The 18,759-nt window shown below is 36.0% G+C and overlaps 1 protein-coding gene across 2 annotated transcripts in view; it reads right to left on the bottom strand.

Annotated features, from left to right (window-relative positions):
• si:ch211-67e16.11 overlaps positions 1-18,759 on the bottom strand; it is a 46,031-nt gene that overhangs the window by 18,811 nt on the left and 8,461 nt on the right. The window contains exons 2-5 of one of the 2 annotated variants that reach the window (XM_682096.7): positions 13,927-14,148; positions 7,426-7,596; positions 7,182-7,313; positions 5,104-5,273 (exon numbers count right to left, since the gene is read on the bottom strand). In XM_682096.7, coding sequence (XP_687188.2) covers positions 5,104-5,273; positions 7,182-7,313; positions 7,426-7,596; positions 13,927-14,148 — 695 coding nt within the window. Of the gene's footprint in view, positions 1-5,103; positions 5,274-7,181; positions 7,314-7,425; positions 7,597-9,119; positions 9,336-13,926; positions 14,149-18,759 lie in introns of those variants that run through there. The other variant, XM_073912545.1, reaches the window with a different exon arrangement.

Below are 18,759 nucleotides of genomic sequence, written 5' to 3'. Positions count from 1 at the left end.
AACATGGGGTAATGTTTTGACAGTCTTGGGTGTTCACTGCAAAGGTGGTTTTCTCATTAGCTGCCCTAAAAATACTCCAGTATAGTGCAAAGTATCTACAGATTCATCGCTTCTGAGAAAAGAGTAAGTTGAAGTCAACTTCCATAGCATAATGCTTGTATCCTTTGGTTAGTGGGCTCTTTGAAGTGGTGGGATTGGGGAAGCATGTTGGATTCATTTTCAGGAAGATAAAGGATTCCTAAACTCCCTTTATGCATCTGTCCTTTCTGTGCTTCCTGGAAAGCCACATTTAAGATAAATCTCCCTCAGCACCAACATAGGAGGTCTGACTGTAAAAGTACAATCCTGTTACAAGAAATCCACTCAACTAAGATATTTATGTATTTTTTAAAAACTCTTTTTTTTTAACTACTACACTACCTGACAAATGTCCTGTCATCAATCCTAGTTGTAAGAGCAACAAGTAGTAACTTGACTTTTAGTTGATCATTTGAAAAAAGTGGCAGAAGGTAGATTTTTCAGATGAATCTGTTAAACTGCATCCCAATCATCTCAAATACTGCAGAAGACCTACTGGAACCCACATGAACCCAAGATTCTCACAGAAATTAGTCAAGTTTGGTGAAGGAAAAAAATCACAGTTTGGGGTTATATTCAGTATGGGGGTATGGAAGAGATCTGCAGAGTAGATGGCAACATAAACAGCTATAGCAAGACGTTTGTGCTACCCATTACATCACAAACCACAGAAGAGGGCAAATTCTTGAGCAGGATATCGCTCCTTCTGGTACTTCTGCCTACACATCAAAGTTCCTGAAAGCAAAGAAGTTCAAGTTGCACCAGGATTGGCCAGAACAATCACCAGACATGAAGGTTATTAAGCAAGTCTGGGGTAAGATGAAGGTGGAGGCATTGAAGAAGAATCCAAAGAATCTTGATGAACTCTGGGAGTCCTGCAAGAACGCTTTCTTTGCCATTCCAGATGACTTTATTAAGGAGTTATTTGAGTCATTGCAGATATATATGGATGCAGTCCTCCAAGCTCATGGGAGTCATACACAATATTAACTCTCTTTCCACTGCACCATGACTTTATATTCTATACTGTACATTATTTCTGTTAAGTGACAAGACTTTTGTCTAAGCAAAGTCAGACTTTACTGTCAAGACTTGATCATTTTTTATTTGAGTAAAATAAGCGTAATCTAGAGGCCTTAGCCTTTCATATAATCCACTTTTGGTGCAAACTGATCAACTAGAAGTCAAGTTATTATTTGTTGTTCCTAAAACTCAAATATGTAACAAAACTTTTGTCAAGTAGTTTACAGAACACAACGGTTAACCTCTGGAAGAATAAATAATGACAAATAAAGGTTTTTTTCATGGTAATACACTTTCCAACACAAACCTGTGATGATGTCAGATATTGACTGGTGACAAGCCTTAGTGCAATTCCAGTTTTAGACACCTGTTTTTACCAGATAATTTTCCTGCAGTAATTGTAACATTGAAGAGGAAATTCCTCTAGTTTCACTTTTAAACACTTCAAATTAAGTCAGTCTTAAACTTCTCTTACTGTAGTGTTTAAAAGTAAGTTAATTTTTTAAATGCCATTGTCTTGTGGCAAAATTTCTTTTCAAATTAATTCATTCATTTTCTTGTCGGCTTAGTCCCTTTATTAATCCGGGGTCGCCACAGCAGAATGAATCGCCAACTTATCCAGCAAGTTTTTACGCAGCGGATGCCCTTTCAGCCGCAACCCATCTCCCTGGGAAACATACACACACAATTACCCACTCATACACTAAGGACAATTTAGCCTACCCAATTCCCCTGTACCGCATGTCTTTGGACTGTGGGGGAAACCAGAGCGCCCGGAGGAAACCCACACGAACACAGGGAGAACATGCAAACTTCCCACAGAAATGCCAACTGAGCCGAAGCTCGAACCAGCGACCTTCTTGCTGTGAGGCAACAGCACTACCTACTGCGCCACTGCTTCGCCTTTTGTTTTCAAATATTTTAGTATAGTTTTATTATAATTATTATAATATTGTATTATTAATTTCTGTTAGAATTTAAAATGAGCATATTTTTACATATTTTAAAATGTAGTTTATTCATGTGATGAATAAATAAAATTTTCAACTTCATTCTTCTGTGTTGTCCCAGAGATGGGTTGCAGGTGGAAGGGCATCCGCTGTGTAAAACATATGCTGAATAAGTTGGCAGTTTATTCCGCTGTGGCGACCTCAAATTAATAAAGGCACAAAGCCAAAAAGAAAATGAATGAATGAATTCTTCAGTGTCACATGATCCTTCGAAAATCATTCTTAATATTTTGCTTTGATTATTAAGAAACATTCCCTAGGAATAATGTTTATATTATTTTAAATGTAAAGCATTTGTTGCTATTACTTTTTTCAAAGACTTTACTGTCACATTTGATTAATTTAGAGCATACTTTCTGGTAAAAAATAAAAGTAAAAAATGAATAAATTAAATAAAATTTTGAAAAGTTGTAATTAAAAATATGCATAAATCATGTACGTATTTTAAATTGTTTTAAATTAATAAACAATAAAATCAGAGGTCCAAGGCACTCAACGTAAGTGAATTTTTCAAAAAGTCTTTATTAACATTGCTATTCTATAAAACAACAGGGGCCTCATGTACGAAGACTTGCGTGGAAATCTTACTAAAACATTGCGTACGCACAAAGCTGTAAATGTGCGTACGCAGAAAAAAATTCAGATAACACTGCGTACGCCGAATCTCACGCATATTTTTTTGTACATCCGAATGAACGTGAAACTGAGCGCAACATGCACGAGCACAAAACCCCTCCCTGCCTCCTCCCCCGTATGAATATGCTAATGACTATGCTAATGGCAAAACTCAACGAAAAAGCAACGGCAAAATCGAGCAAAAAGAGAAACTTTGAACAGAATGTGAAATGGAGGTGCTGCTTTCGGAGGCAGACCGGAGAAAAGCGGTGTTATTTGCAAGTTTGTTCTCCGGAATTAACAACAAAAGAAAAAAATAGAGTGGAAGAGTTTAGCTGATGCGGTTAACACAGTTGGGTCTGAACATCGCACTGAGTGCATTAAAAAAAGAAATAGTGTGGTTTATATCTGTAAAATGTTGCAGTACCCTTAGCAGTCTCAGTGGCGCACCTCATAAGACGCATGTGATCATGTATTGACACGTTGAGTTTAAACTCGGCTCGAACTCTTTCTTCTTTTTTTCCCCGCTACATATCAGATTTTGCCCACTATTTATCACGAGAAAGACAAGTAGGAATCATCAATAAGTTTGTGCATCATATTTTATTTGCACATTTATTGAATGGAAATGTTTCTGATTCACGCATGCAAATTCATCTTCAGATGGTGCCTTTATAGCAATGTGCGTGCAGTAGATAGCTCAGATTACATTGGGAAAACAGGCGACCGCTGCAAATTGTGCTTTAATGTTTAGCTGGTCAACTGTATGGTATGGAAACCTTACATACCTACTATGAACCCGTCTCATACAGCTGCCATTGCAAGGCTCAAACATTTTGTAGAGAAGAATTTAACACAACTGCCTCTAGGAGTTGCTAATGGAAATAAAACAGACACGCACAAAAACTGTGCGTACGCCAGCCATAAAGCTGCCGTGAAGCTGCGCACATTCCCACGTTCAGTTCATTGTTAGTAAATGCAAACGTGAGCCATTCTGAGCGTGAAACCTGGCGTACGCAAAGTTTTTGTGCGTACGCAGCGTTGATACATGAGGCCCCAGGTCTTTCGGCACACTTGCCTTCATCAGGGTAATCATCATCGTTATCCTGATAAAGACACATGTGCCGAAACGCGTAGATGCTGTTTTATAGAATAGCGATGTTGATAAAGGCTTTAAAAAAAAATTCACTTACTTCATGATTTGTCTTTATGAATCCCTTACCCAAAGAACACCGACACATTAATTACCCCTAACGCTTTGGAATCATTGGTTTGATTTTGGATCTTTTTTTTTTTAATTAATGAAAAAAAAATTTTTTTTATAAAATTATACAAAATTTATTAATAAATTAATAATGAAAAAAATTCATTATTGTTATAAAGTATTAAAACTCTTCATTTAATTGACTGACTATCATAGCAATGCTAAAAGCTTAAATGTTGTACAATGTTAAGCTGCAAGGACTTAAAACTAAAAGCAAATTTTATCCCCCATGCAGATTTTAGTTTGGGGTTATCAAGTTCACTACTTTGAATGACAGAAATCTACTTGGCTTCAGAGTCACTTCTGCGTGCTTCATCATACAAGGCTACAAAGTTGCCATGTCATAATTACTAGATTACATACATTCAATACATTCATTTTTTTTCCTTCAGCTTAGTCTCTCTATTCATCTAGGGTCGTCACAGCGGAATGTACCGCCAACTGATCCAGCATATTTTTTTCACAGTGGATGCCCTTCCAGCATAATGCAAACAGTCCAATCAAACCCATTCTCAGGCTTTTCTTTGTAATTCTATGGCAACACCTATCCCGACACCTATTCATCATTTATGAATTCCCACGACAACCCTACATCTAGCAAATCCTGTATTCTGAATGGGACTTTACACTACCCTGTAAAATAATTCCATGAATTTGCAGTTTTCCCTATTTTTCCTTGTTTATTTCTGCTTTTGAATCACGTTATGGGAGCTTGATCTTTCTTCCAACAACTTTTGACCCTAAAAAGTTGGATAAGTGACTTTTATTTAAGTGTTTATTAGTTTAATGTGAGATATTGTCTGGGTTGGTGTTGTATATTATGCTACAAAAACATTGTAATAAGCTGCCAGTACATTTTCTGTTATTTTACAGATTTATTTCTCTATATAGTATACATTATACATTACATTGCTTCAAACTACTAAAATGTCACTGTAGAGAAATTTTTTATGTCAAAAGTCGACAGAGCAGAGATCAACATCCCATAATGTAATTCACAACTGCAAATAAATGGTAAACAATTGTGAGTCACTAAATACAGACACTGTTAATTAACAGATTTTTTTTTGACAGTGTACATGGGCGTCAGATTGTTTAGTAGCACACACTTACAATGCCGTTGTTGTTGCGGTCCCAGAGCAGCATGGTGCCGTCATTGCGTGTGGGGCTGTTCAGATATAGAACCAGGGAATCCACACAGTGTTGCTTGCGGCAGATGTAGGAGATGTGGTTCCTGATCACCTCCTTCTCTGTGGCTGGATACATGCCCTCCGTCTCTTTAACTGTAGAAGTAAAGAGCATTATTACGTCTAAATGCGACAGGCTGAAATGCCACTTTTAATAATTAATTGGGCACTATGCACAGCTAGAGCTTTAAAGCCAATGATAAACCTCCGGTGAAAGCCTAATATGACTATTCTCAATTTCACAAGGTTGTTTTTAAAGCATCGGTGTTGTAATGTATTTACAATACATTCAGTTAAGTAGACTTCAGCATGCATTTAGTTAAGCGTAAAACAAGATGAAAGACTGTTGTAACCACTAGCGCTGTCTAGCAACAGGCTAGTGCAGAAATTAAAAAAAAAAATACTGAGGTAAAATAAACAGTCATATTTTAAAGACATGGCAAGGGGAAATGGAATTTAATGCAGTGCTTCTTGTCCAATCTGAGACCCACTTCATATCGTATATCTAACAGGCAGTGAAGATTGCTGATTTTTAAAGAAATTTCATAATAGAAAGACTGTTCAAAATTCTGTCCAAATTTCATAATGGAAGTTCACTGGAAGCTCTTGGGCTGCCTGGCTAAAAAAAATTAAGTCTGTTCATATAGCCTATTCAAGTTTATTTTGTATTGCACTTTTCACAATAATTATTGTTTCAATGCAGCTTTACACAAGCATTACGATCAAAATCAGAGAGGTAAAGATTATAAGATACTATAACTTTATTAGTTAAGCTGTGTTGGGGTTAACGCATTACAAGTAATGCGAGTTACGTAATAATATTACTTTTCTAAGTAGTGAGTAAAGTAGCCCATTACTTTTAAAAATTAAGTAGTAATATTTGAGCTACTTTTTAAAAATGTAACGTGAGATACTTTTTGGTTTAGTTAAATTTGCTTTTAAAAATTAGCTGAATTAAAATGATCATAGTCACATTAAATCTCACACACAATAACAGACAGAAATGAAGATGGCAAAGACTTACATTTCTGCGATTGAAAATATTCTCATTATTTTAAACACATGGAAGAAAAGAAAAGAGGTTTATCTGAATGGGCAGTGATTTTACTTTTTAATAAGATAAAAAGTACAAAAGTAGCAAACACGTTGCTTTAAACTTTCATTAATCTGTAAATAAAGCATGTATAGCTCTGGGGTCAGGAAGTTCTCCAAAGATAACTTTATCCTACATTAATTATTATTATGTTTTTTTTTCTATGTAAATTAAGGTTATATACAATGTGTTGTTAACTCCTCTTTTTAAAAAAAGAAGAAGAAACAAAAGAACCTGCAAGTTCTGAAAGACAATAAACCTCAGCCAGATCAGAAAAAGTAAAATTAACTCAAAAGCAACGTAACGCATTACTTGCCATAAAAAGTAACTAAGCAACATAAAATTTTTGGGGGAGAAAATCAATATCGTAATGCAATACTTTCAAAAGTATGACCCAGACGTCATTTTAAAAGCGAAAGTGAGGCTGCGGTGGGAAGAAACTCAGAAGTACTCTGGAGTCTCACTATTTTCCGACCCAAAGGTTCGTTCTGAATGGATCGTGAAAATAAAAAAGTCAAAAAATGTTAATAAAAGTTGCTTTGTTTTACTGTGGAGTTGAATTTTCAACATTAAAAGCCGACAGAGCAGAGATCAAGATCGCATAATGCATTTCGCAACCGGAAATAAACAGAAAAAACTAATTACGGAAACTGCTAACAGATATTTATTACAGTGTATGAGTACTTGTTCAATGAAGTTTATTGAGTGTATTTGTTGTCTTCAAAAGTCAATTTTATGACAACAAACACCATAATGAGTCAAATAAACATCCATCTGTTCAGTAAATTGTTTTGCAGCACCCAAAATCTGATTCTGAATTCAATTTTGAGTCAGTCATCATCAGATTTGAACAGTGTTCTAGTACTAACAGTAATAACAACCCATTAAAAGTGTAACTAACGTCCTCTGACCTGCTACCTGTCCGTTCCCAGCAAAGAAAGTCTTAACATGGTCCTTATGGAAGCCGTTGTTCCTCAGCATCTGGTAGAAGAGCTGCAGGTTGTGCGCGTGCCGCTGGTATGTTATCTGCTCCTGCCAGCCACCTGCACGTGCACGGGTTAAAGGTTACGCAGCGAGCAGCATACCTGAGAGTGCTGATAATCCTGCTTTTCTGACATCATAGAGGCAGATCTTACAAATGAGCTCTTTGAGTACCTGACAGGAGCACGGCGTGATCACAGGTCTGGTAGAGGCGGCAGGACAGGTGTGTGGCCAGGCGTTGCTGATGGCACCGGCGGGTGTTTTTATTGAGCTCACAGCTGGAGATGGGCACACTGGGGCTGGTCAGAGGTAAAGGCTGTGGGCATCTGGCAAAGTCTGGATGATCTACGGCAAATATCATTGAAATTATTTAGTTTTTAGTTGAGCAGAAATACAATGTAGAGGAAGAATAGATTTTTTTTTGTGTGTGTGTGTGTCAATAAAAGTCAATGGTTACCAGTTTCCAACATTTTTTAAAATAGCTATCTCAAAACATTTTGTGAAATAGGTGAAGGGTGAGTAAATGATTAGTTAAATGATGTGAAATGTTAAGATGCAAATATGTTGGTCATACAAATTCTCCACTTTGACAAAACCAGAACTGTCCCTGTTTATACCTGGCATTAAGATACGTTTGTTGAACCAGGACACTAATTCAGGTTTATACCTGATGTTTTAATCTGTCTCTTTTGTCGACTGTAGAACACTTTCCTGATTTCCATCAGCGGAGGGTTTATGGGTAGATGTACAGAGGGGAAAACAATTACTAAACACGTGACCATTTTTCTTAGAAAACATATTTCTAAAGGTACCGTTGAGTTGTTACAATCAAAGAAATCAGTTTATGCAAAGACAATAAAACTAATTAGTTCATAAATAAAATTGTGTGAATAAATGAAATGACACAGGGAAAAAGTATTGAACACTTGAATAAAGGGAGGTGTAGAAATTCAGTGAAAGACCAGACAGAAGCTGAATCTTTCAATTCTTCAGCAACCCTCTGCTCTTCCTCATTGTAAATGAATATTAGCTGCTTCAGTCCAACATCTATTATCAGGATAATGATGATGAAACTAAGGTGGACACAGCAAGACAATGATCCAAAACACAGCCAAGGAAACTCTTAAATGCTTTCAGAGAAAGAAAATCAAGCTGTAGAATGGCCCAGCCAATCACCTGACTTGAATCCAATAAAAAAATACAAATTAAAGATCAGATTTGATAAACAAAACCAACAGAACCATCAAGATTTTTTACTCTGTTAGGTCTGTGAAAAAAAACACAACGGAGCAGTTAATGTAACTTCATTCATATGAGAGGCGTCTTCAAAGGTTCAAGACACCCATGGGTACTTTTTTTATTATTTTAACAGATTTATGTGTGTTGAGCATCAGTTAAGACAACAGTAGCACCTGTTAGGTTTTATTCTGGGGAAAATTGGATAATTTTGAGCTCTTGTCAGCTAATTTCTTAATTATTCATGAAAGCACATCATTTACAAAAGCAAGGTATACTTGCCAAGCAATTTTTGTTGGGAGAGCTGTGCAAGAATTGGAGAATAGCAGACTTTGCCTTTTATTAGTTGAGTTTGTTACTATTGAGACACATTACCTATACCTGTGCTGCTGTTCGCATTTTTTACTGGCAGGGTTAATGGTTGAAATAGACCTGCTGCACTGCTATCTACTGTCTGCATTCAGACCCAGGGATTGAGAAAGTGTAACGAGGAGACTGACACGGAGGGATCCATTATGCAGTATTTATTGCTCAAGCTCTTATTCACACACAATATGCACTAACGTGCAAACACACAACAACAACAGTCTATGATGGATAAAGACTGGCGATGAATAGACACGGAGTATTACCAGACATAGATCGAGGGCAGGCTGCAAGTATCAGAATCCTTGAACCAGGCGTGGTTCGTGGGCAGGCAGTGAGCATCAGAGTCCGTATACAATGCGTGGGTCATGGGCAGGCAGAAGGCGAAGCAGAGTCAAGAAACAGGCTGGAGTAATACACGAGGAATCAGGGAGGAATAAAGCTCAGAAATGCTGGCCAGGGCTAAACAAGACTTCACACTGAATGAGCGTTTGGTGCTGGCTTATAAAGGGTACGTGGATCATTAGCGGGATACAGTTCAGGTGTGCATGATCAGAGTAAATGGATGATGTAATGCTTAGAAGTCCGGAGATGGTGGCCTCTGCTGGCCAGCGAGGGGAATGACTGGGACCGAGTCGGTGACAAAGAGAGAAGTCCTCCTTATTTATAGTGATTATATAAACACAATTATCTTTATAATGAGATAACAAATTGTGTTTATGTTTATATGAAATTACGAATAACAAATGTAGCAGGACATTAGATTACTTACTGTGTATTTATTTGCATTTTTACTTTGTAAACTATAAAATTATGGGTCTCCTTTTGGTTTGTATCTCACTTTGTGCGCCAAGTGACAACAGTTATTTGCCCCCCTCTTTTTCCCTTGCTCTGTCGACCATGCCTACTCCTGCTCGCAGAGCTCCACGCCCTGCCTCATGAAGCATTTTTTGAAAAAAAAATTACTTGGGCCCAATCCCAATTCTACCCCTTAGCACTTTTAGCCCTTTCCCCTTACCCCTACCCCTCATTTTGCATGTTCCCGTGAAGGGGTAAGATTGTCCCAATTCTCTTTAGCTTGAATGCGTATAGGGCTAAGGGGGAAGGAGTGAATAGCCCTTCGAACAAAGATTTTTCAGGACCACACTTGAAAGCAGGGGGTAAGAAAATTTCCCAGAATACACCAGCCACAACGGCAGGATAGTTACACCCGGAAGTGAGGAGATCCACAAATGTGTATTTATTTGTCATTATTTGGAAGTTTTACAACAAACAAACACTAATTTTAATATATTCATAACCGTGTTCGTGTTTACCATCATGCTTTAAAAATAAAAACTAAATTTCACGATCTATAATCCATAATCATACCTCCAGTACAGCAGTCCCACAACATTCTGACACTTGGTGACAGTGGAATACCCTGTCAAAAAAGTCTAATTGCAGGGAATAGGCTTTTTACATTGTCTGCCATAATGTTAATGTTGTTTTTGGTGTGTTTACATAGATGAATATGGCCACTGTGTAAATGCACAGTACAGTTACAATCTTATTGCCACATTTAAACTGCGATCCCAAAAAAAAAAATTTATATATAAAGTATTAAATGCATTTAAGTAGTTCAGTACTTTCTTCTTGTTTCATTACACAACAAAATTTATTGATTGATTTATTTGTTTTATTTTATTTTATTTATTTTTTTTTTACCAAAATCTGGTTTAAATCCATGTCACAGCTCCTTTGAAAATTAATAATATTATTCCCAAAAAAACATGACGGTAAATACTTATTTCCCCGATTGTATGTACAGGCTTTTTCTGATCTTTCAAGCTAATACTGCACAACAGTCTTGCACAGTTTAAGAACTAGAAATTAGACAGCAGAAGATAATAAACATGGCAGCGGCATTAATTTGGTTTCTGATAGCTGTAAAATTAAACTGAATTGCAGCCACAATTTCAAACCAATATATCAAAAGTTTAAATGCCATCAGACTACTGGCTTCAACAGCACAGTCATTTTTAAGGAATATGTCAGTTGGTGGTCTTATGTGGCTGTTTGAACGCACTTGACCTAATAAGAACTTACAACGCGCAAGCAGTCCAAGCCAATGTGTTTTCAACTACCTTTACCTTTGAAAGTGGTCAAAAATAGACCAGATCAAAACATTTTACACCTGTATTCACTATTGAACACCTTACGAGTGCGAGATCATTCCAGTAAGGCTTAAGCACAGTTAAAAGTACCGTGTATATACAGTAAGTATATATATATATATATATATATATATATATATATATATATATATATATATATATATATATATATATATATATATATCAAAAAACATATTTCACTAAATCTTTCCCTAATAAATAACACCAGTATCTGTGACAGCAATATTAAAAAAAAAAAAACATTAATCCTGTAAAACTGCTCTCTGCATGTAAATCACCTGGGATTGAAGACATCTGCTTGACAGATTTGTCTTTGGCGAGTGGGTTTTGGAGCAGAGGACTAAAGGAATGTTTAACCCTTCAATGTGTACACTCACACCAGTTAGAAGAGAGTATTCAGTGCATGACAAGATCATCTGCTAAATTCAAACAAATATCATGCATTTTACAGTATAGTTAGGTTATTTGTCGATATTGGCAAAGAAGGTCAAATTAATTAAAAATCGAAATATGCTTAAATCATCAACATGTGTCTCACATGAAAAAACTGATGCATCGAAATGAAAACTTTAAAGCGATGCATTATAAATAATGGTCACATTTAAAAAAGAAACACACAGGGGGCTCCATGGGAATAGTTAAACAAAAAGTGAAAAAGGAGAAAAGAATATATGTTTTTTTTTTTCACTACAATAAATTTAGATTTTTGGTAACTGGTAGCCACTGACTTCTATAGTAGGAAACTACACTCATTGACCACTTTATTAGGTACACCTTACTACTACCGGGTTGGACTCCCTTTTGCCTTCAGGACTGTCTTAATCTTTCTTGGCATAGATTCAACAAGATACTGGAAAATTTCTCAGAGATTTTGGTCCATATTGCCATGATAGCATTACAGTTGCAGAATTGTTGGCTCCACATCAATGATGTAAATCTCTCGTTCCACCACATACCGAAGGTGCCCTATTGGATTGAGATCTGGTGACTGTGGAGGCCATTTGAGTACAGTAAACTCATTGTCATGTTCAAGAAACCAGTCTGATATGATTCACACTTTATGACATGGCGCGTTTTCCTGCCTGAAGTAGCCATCAGAAGATGGGTACACTGTGGTCATAAAAGGGATGAACATGGTCACCAACAATACTCGGGTAGACTGTGGCGTTGACACGATGCTGAATTGGTACTAACGAGCCCAAAATGTTCCAAGAAAATATCTCCCACACCATTACACCACCACCACCAGCTTGAACCCCTCATACAAGGCAGTTATTTGAGTTACTGTTGCCTTTCTATCAGCTGGAACCAGCCTGGGCATTCTGCCTCAACAAGGCATTTGCGCCCACAGAACTGCCGCTCACTATATATTTTCTCTTTTTCGGGCCATTCTCTGTAAACCCTGGAGATAGTTGTGCGTGAAAAATCCGGTAGATCAACAGTTTTTGAAATACACCAGCCCATCTGACATCAACAGTCTTGCCACATTCAAAGTCACTTAAATCACCTTTTTTTCCCCACTCTGACGCTAACTGCGGTTTGAACTGCAGTAAATTGATGTGACCTTGTTCACAGGGCTAAATGCATTGAGTTGCTGCCATGTGATTGGCTGATAAGAAATTTGCTTCAATCAGCAGTTGTACAGGTGTACCTAATAAAGTGTCAAAGTCTACAGGCTTTTAACATTCTACAGAACGTCTTTTGTGTTAAACAAATGAAATAAACTCAAATAGCTTTAGAACAAGTGGAAGATGTGTAAATGACAGAATTTTCATTATCGCTTCTAATCTTGGCAGAAAAAATTAGAGCAGGACTTTTAAAGTCTCTGTGATTTAAAAAAAAGTGATATTAATATCAGTATGTTTGTCTTAAGTATATTTATAAGCTGGTGTGCTCTAAAACAGTGACAAATTTGGCGTTTAAAAGATGGAAACATTCAAAGCTTGCAGTTTGTCGCTTCCTTTTTATATTGTGCATTAGTCATTTACAGTTACAAGAAAATCAGGCATCAACAACAAAAGTTCCAAAGAGAATTGAAATTCTTAGAAAAAGAAAAACAAAGAAACAAAATGGCCTAAATGGATCAACGATTTTCTGTCGTCACCTCATCCTTCAGTTTCTCATCAAGTCTGGAGACCAATTAAATGCTCTCTAGTATCAGTGTGTTATTTTTATATGCGCTTAAGCTCAACCACTCACACTGGCAGATCTGTGATCAAATGAAAAGCTATAGACCCTTTTCACATTTCTGGCTTTCTCAGAAGTGGAAGTCGTCATAGTTGGGAAAACTTAAAGTGCAGTGAATGTGAGAATACAACAAATATTTTTTTTCAAAATCTTATTTGCTCAAATAACTAAAGAAAAACTCTACAAGGATGTTATAAAGACTTCAGAAATAGGAAAAAACATGTGTAGGATGAGGGCAGCCAGAAGAGAGAATAATGTCAAATTTACTGTCCTGTTCCATATCAGAAACACCTCTCACAAGCGGTAATTCATTTTGTGTAATTTAAAGCAAAGATTATATAATACATACATAAATGTGTATAAATCTTCATATGTTTGTAAAAAAAAAATCTAAATTTTAAAAACTTTTAAGGATTTAGGATGCTGATGACCATTAAACGTGTCATAACAGGCTAGTGAAAAGGGTCCATTGGCTATTTTATTAAAAGGGGAGGGGCTGTTTTATGTCCTGTCATGTCTGGTTTCAGTTAAAATTACACCACAAATCAAACAAAACAGCCTATTTCAAAGCACTTCACAAGACTTTTAAATAGTATCTAATTCCTACTCAAAGTAGGATAATTATACCATCATAATCAGCTCATTGTTACTGCTTCTTCCTAGACTTCCAGAGATCATTAAGCCGGTTGAACCACCTCAGCTGACTCACCTACACAGCGCAGTCGTTGGGTTCGGTTGGTATCTTTCACTCCAACAACCAGAGGGAGAAAGTGAATCTCGCAGAGGCCACTGCTGTGCTCCATGCGGGCCGTCCTGCCCACCGGACTCCTGCGGGCCCTCAAGCGGCTTGCCATACGGTCACTGCGGCTCCTCCTCCGCTTCAGCTGGTTCTGACAGCGCGTTTTCACAGCCATCGTCAGGCACTCCTCTCCTGTAGAGGTGTAGCATGAAATTGTGAAAATGAGATTGTGAAATCAAAAATAACTCTTATTTTAATGGAATACTGCTGTGTTTGTTGTTGCAACCCAGACTCATTGTGGAAACGTGCTCCATCTACATTTCTGAGTGTGTGAAAATGTGAAAATGTGTGACCGGAGGTCTGCTCACAGTTTTTGTTTTTGTGAATCCACCAGAGGCTGACGGGTAAGCTTTTTAATGATCTCGAATGTTTCTTGTTGAAATCCACCAGAGGGCACAATATACACTTCGGCCAACCAGGCCAGCTTGCTGTCGACTTACTGACTGACCACCCACTCCTTCCCTAAACCCAACCGATAGTGTTTTCAAGAGCAATCTAGAAAAAGAAAAGCTGTTGCAGCTGCGTGATTTCACCACATTTTCAGCCTGTCGCTTCTTAATTTATTGAATCTTTTCTTTTGTTTTACTTCATTTCTGGAACCGTTCTTCGACAGACTCGAACCCTGGCTGTTTTTCAATATGCGTTCTTGTCGGTTCTTGCATTCTTGTGTCCTCTTAAAGCGTCATTAACCGTCGCCGAAGTACTGTTCCAATTCAAAGTTCACATCTTGCTAAGTACAGATAAAATTCCCAGATGTTTACTTGCTCCGCCACTTTTGCCAAAGATGCATCTAGAGGTGACTTGTGCGAACTTGCGAAGCACAGATATCTCAGAATGCATTGCAGCCTAACCAGCAAAAGCTAATTGAAGAGGAGAAAACCCGTACTGTTTTAAAAGTACTGTCACAAAATAAAGTTGTAACATTTTTTCAAGTGAGAATGTACTTGTTTTAAACTCGAATCGGCAGTTTGTTTATAAAGATAGCGCATCTTTGGCGATGTGCCTCAGCTTATGGTGACTCTGACCCCCAGCCTGTCAGCAGGAGCTTCGTCATCATCTCCCCCTCCAAGAGCAGTTTTAATCGGCCAGTCCATCCCGATTATACCCCTGGATTGCATCTCCATAGTAGTTAAAACATAATATTTAAAACATCTAACATATCTAACAGACAGTTTTTGGTCTTATAAATCTATTATTTTATCAGTATTATTTTGTTAAGCCGTCCCTACAAAGGCAGGTGGTGAGCTGAAAGCTTGGAAAGGAACAGAAGCTGGCAATGGCATCATACCATCTCGTACCGTTCATTTTAACGACGAAATTTCGCCAGATGTACTTCTGGCCACATAATTTGTGCTCTACAGAAATGTAGACAGGGGTACATATCCACATTGAGTGTTCTTGTTGTTATTTGTGCATAATTATAACTTTTTCGTGATTTATGTACCTTCATATTTTTTGTCTAAATAATTCCTCACGATGACATGAGGGTGGGACAAACTGTCACACACTTGAAACTGACCAATAGCAAATCACAGTGATCCAATCCAGCCCAATAGACAAAAATCAAGCCCCGCCCTACATTTTTTTTTCCAGTTTCACTACAAGTCAAAGAAGAAATAGAATTTCAAGAATCAATTCAAAAACTGTATTAGATTTTTTTTTTTTTTGTTTTGTGTTCAAACAGGTTTAGAATAAGTGGAGGAAGTGTAAATTATAGAATTTCCATTTTGAGGTGAACTATTCCTTTAAGTGCGACATGTTTTCGCTGTATCTTATCAGGCATATTAGGTGCAATAATAATTTGATAATAAATTAAAATGAACGTGCAAGCAGCTGCAAAACACTAAATAATTGTTGTTTTAAATGATACTTTATCACTATCTTTCGAACCACAAGGCTTTTTTGTCAGCAAGAAGCATTTAATCATTTCAAATATAATGCAATAGTATATAATCTCTTATTTTATATATGCATAAAATACAATGTTTAATTTTTAATGCATTTGTTCAATAACATTGGATTGCATTTTTAATATCTATTTTTTGGCATTTTATTTTAACAAAAGTTCTTTAAACTTTAAAGTAGATATTTATATTTATATTAAATCACTTTTGCAAATTTGATGGTGGCACAAAAATGGGAAGTGTCATCTTTTTTTGGGGTTCTTTTTCCAATTCTAATTGTGTAAAGTAGTTTAAAGCATTTGTGACCAGTATTTAAAGTAAAAAAAAAATAATTGTGGCCAAAAACAAGCAGTTTTTGAAGACATTTGTAGGAATACCCAACAATAGTATGCAAAAATGATAAATCCTTGACGAGCAAAAATGAGCAAATGTTATATGAAGACATTTTAAAAATTCCATACTCTAAATATATTTTAAAAATTTCATTTCTGGTTAGTAAATGCAATGCTAAGATTTTCATTTGAGAAACTTCAAAGAAAATGTTCTTCAAATTTAGATTTTTTTACTTTCAGATTCCAGATTCTCAAATGGATCCTTTTCACATTTCTGTGTTTTTCAGTACCAGAAGTCGTCATAGTTGGGTAAACATAGAGCGCAGTGAATGGGAAAGTACAACAAATAATATTTTTTACAATTCTATTCTAAATTATCTGATTATCTGAAATAATACAATAAAAGCTCCACGCTGGTGTTACCAAGACTTTTAGAAAAGAAAAAAATATTGTGTGAGATTGATAATGGCAGCCAGAATAGAGAAAAACATCAAATTTACTGTCCTGCCGATAGACGCTACATTAGAAACACTCCTGACAAGGGGTAAATAGTTTTTTTGTAATTTGATGCAAAGATGATATAATACATACATAAATACATATAAATATACGTATATTTTGTTTTGTTTTTTAATCTAAATGTTAAAAACGGATTTAAGATTAAACACCATTAAACACATCACAACAGTCTTGTGAAAAGGGTCCATAGATCGGCCATAACAAACAATCCATCAATGAAAAGCTTATTCATTTTTCAGATGATAAATAGACATAATAAAACTCTGTTTGTGATCAGTGGCGGATTTAGGCATGGGAAATATGGGCGATCGCCCAGGGCGGCATCTTGCTGGGTGCGGCACAGGGACATAAAAACAGGGCCCTAGTAAAAGCTATAAGATAAGATTTACTTTATGCAAGTGTATTAAGTGATTATCCAAGAATAAAGACGTAAGGGGCCATTCCCAATTCAATTCACAACTCAAGTTTGTTATTCTTTATGTGCAACCAAAACAACGCTGATTAAAACAAATTGATACATGTGCGCAGAAAGCCTTTTCTACGTGCCTCAATAGCGCTGCTCCTGATCCCAGTTGTTTACTGTACATGCACGCCGATATGCGTCAACATCCAAGTCGACAAAACTAAAGTTCATATCATATGATGATGATGATGTTACTTTGACTAAGCAGGGCTATGAAGCAGAAAGGGGGAATAATGAGTCAGGAAGGTAACTAAGACTTCATAACATTAATTCTAGGCCATGAGTCAGGTTTAAGACAACAGATAATTCTATAAAACATATATATTTGTATTCTATAGAACTGTCATAATTAATATTCATGCAAAAGTCTTAGAATAGTACTCCAGTTGTGTCTTTACATTGTTTTTCAGTTCCATTTAGGATTGATTTCTTTTATTTTTTTAGAATAACAATTGTAAAATAATAATAATAAACAAATTGTTATATTTATTGAAAATAAATATACTTAAATATACTTATAATAATAATTATAAATGTATATATATATATATATATATATATATATATATATATATATATATATATATATATATATATATATATACACACAGTTGAAGTCAGAATTATTAGCCCCCCTAAATTATTAGACCACTTGTTTATTTTTTCCCCAATTTATTTTTAACAGAGAGACAATTTTTTTCAACACATTTCTAAACAACAATTTTAATAACACATTTCTCATAACTGATTTATTTTATCTTTACCATGATGACTGTAGATAATATTTGAGTACAGGATTTTCAAGACAGTTCTATACAGCTTAAAATGACATTTAAAGTCTTAACAAGGTTAATTAAGTTAACTAGGCAGGTTAGGGCAATTAGGCAATTTATTGTTTAACAGTGGTTTGTTCTGTAGATTATCGAGAAAAAATATAGCTTAAAGAGGCTAATAATTTTGTCCCTAAAATGGTGTTTAAAAAATGCAAAACTGCTTATATTCTAGCCGAAATAAAACAAATAAAAAAGAAAGACTTTCTCCAGAAGAAAAAAAATTATCAGACATACCATGAAAATGTCCTTGCTCTGTTAAACATCATTTGGGAAATATTTAAAAAAGAAGGAAAAAAAATCGAAGGGGCCTAATAATTCTGACTTCAACTGTATATATATATATATATATTGTTGTTGTTTATTTTTATTTAATATATATAAAGTCCACCGCATAGTGTCTTTATTTCTAGAGGGATGTTTGGGGTGGCCCAGGGTGCCATTTGAACTAGAACCGCCACTGTCTGTGATGACTGAACATGCAAATGTCAACAGTTTAGTTTAGTTGAACAGCATTGTACTTTCTTCATCTAACAGAGCATAAATCTGCATAAAAGTCCTGTGACTTGGATAAATGAGAGTCATCGGCATCATTTGTCCAGGTTTTATTGCTCCACAGTCATGATCATCCACCTGGCTTTAATGAAAAAAATGTGCCTGCAATGCCAGTTTCCACCCTATAAGAGTGACAAAGA

The sequence above is a fragment of the Danio rerio genome, chromosome 9 (genome assembly GCF_049306965.1).
Source record: "Danio rerio strain Tuebingen ecotype United States chromosome 9, GRCz12tu, whole genome shotgun sequence".
Classification (NCBI taxonomy): domain Eukaryota; kingdom Metazoa; phylum Chordata; class Actinopteri; order Cypriniformes; family Danionidae; genus Danio; species Danio rerio.
Note: the sequence above shows the minus strand (reverse complement) of the source record. Positions and strands in the feature narration are given on the sequence as shown.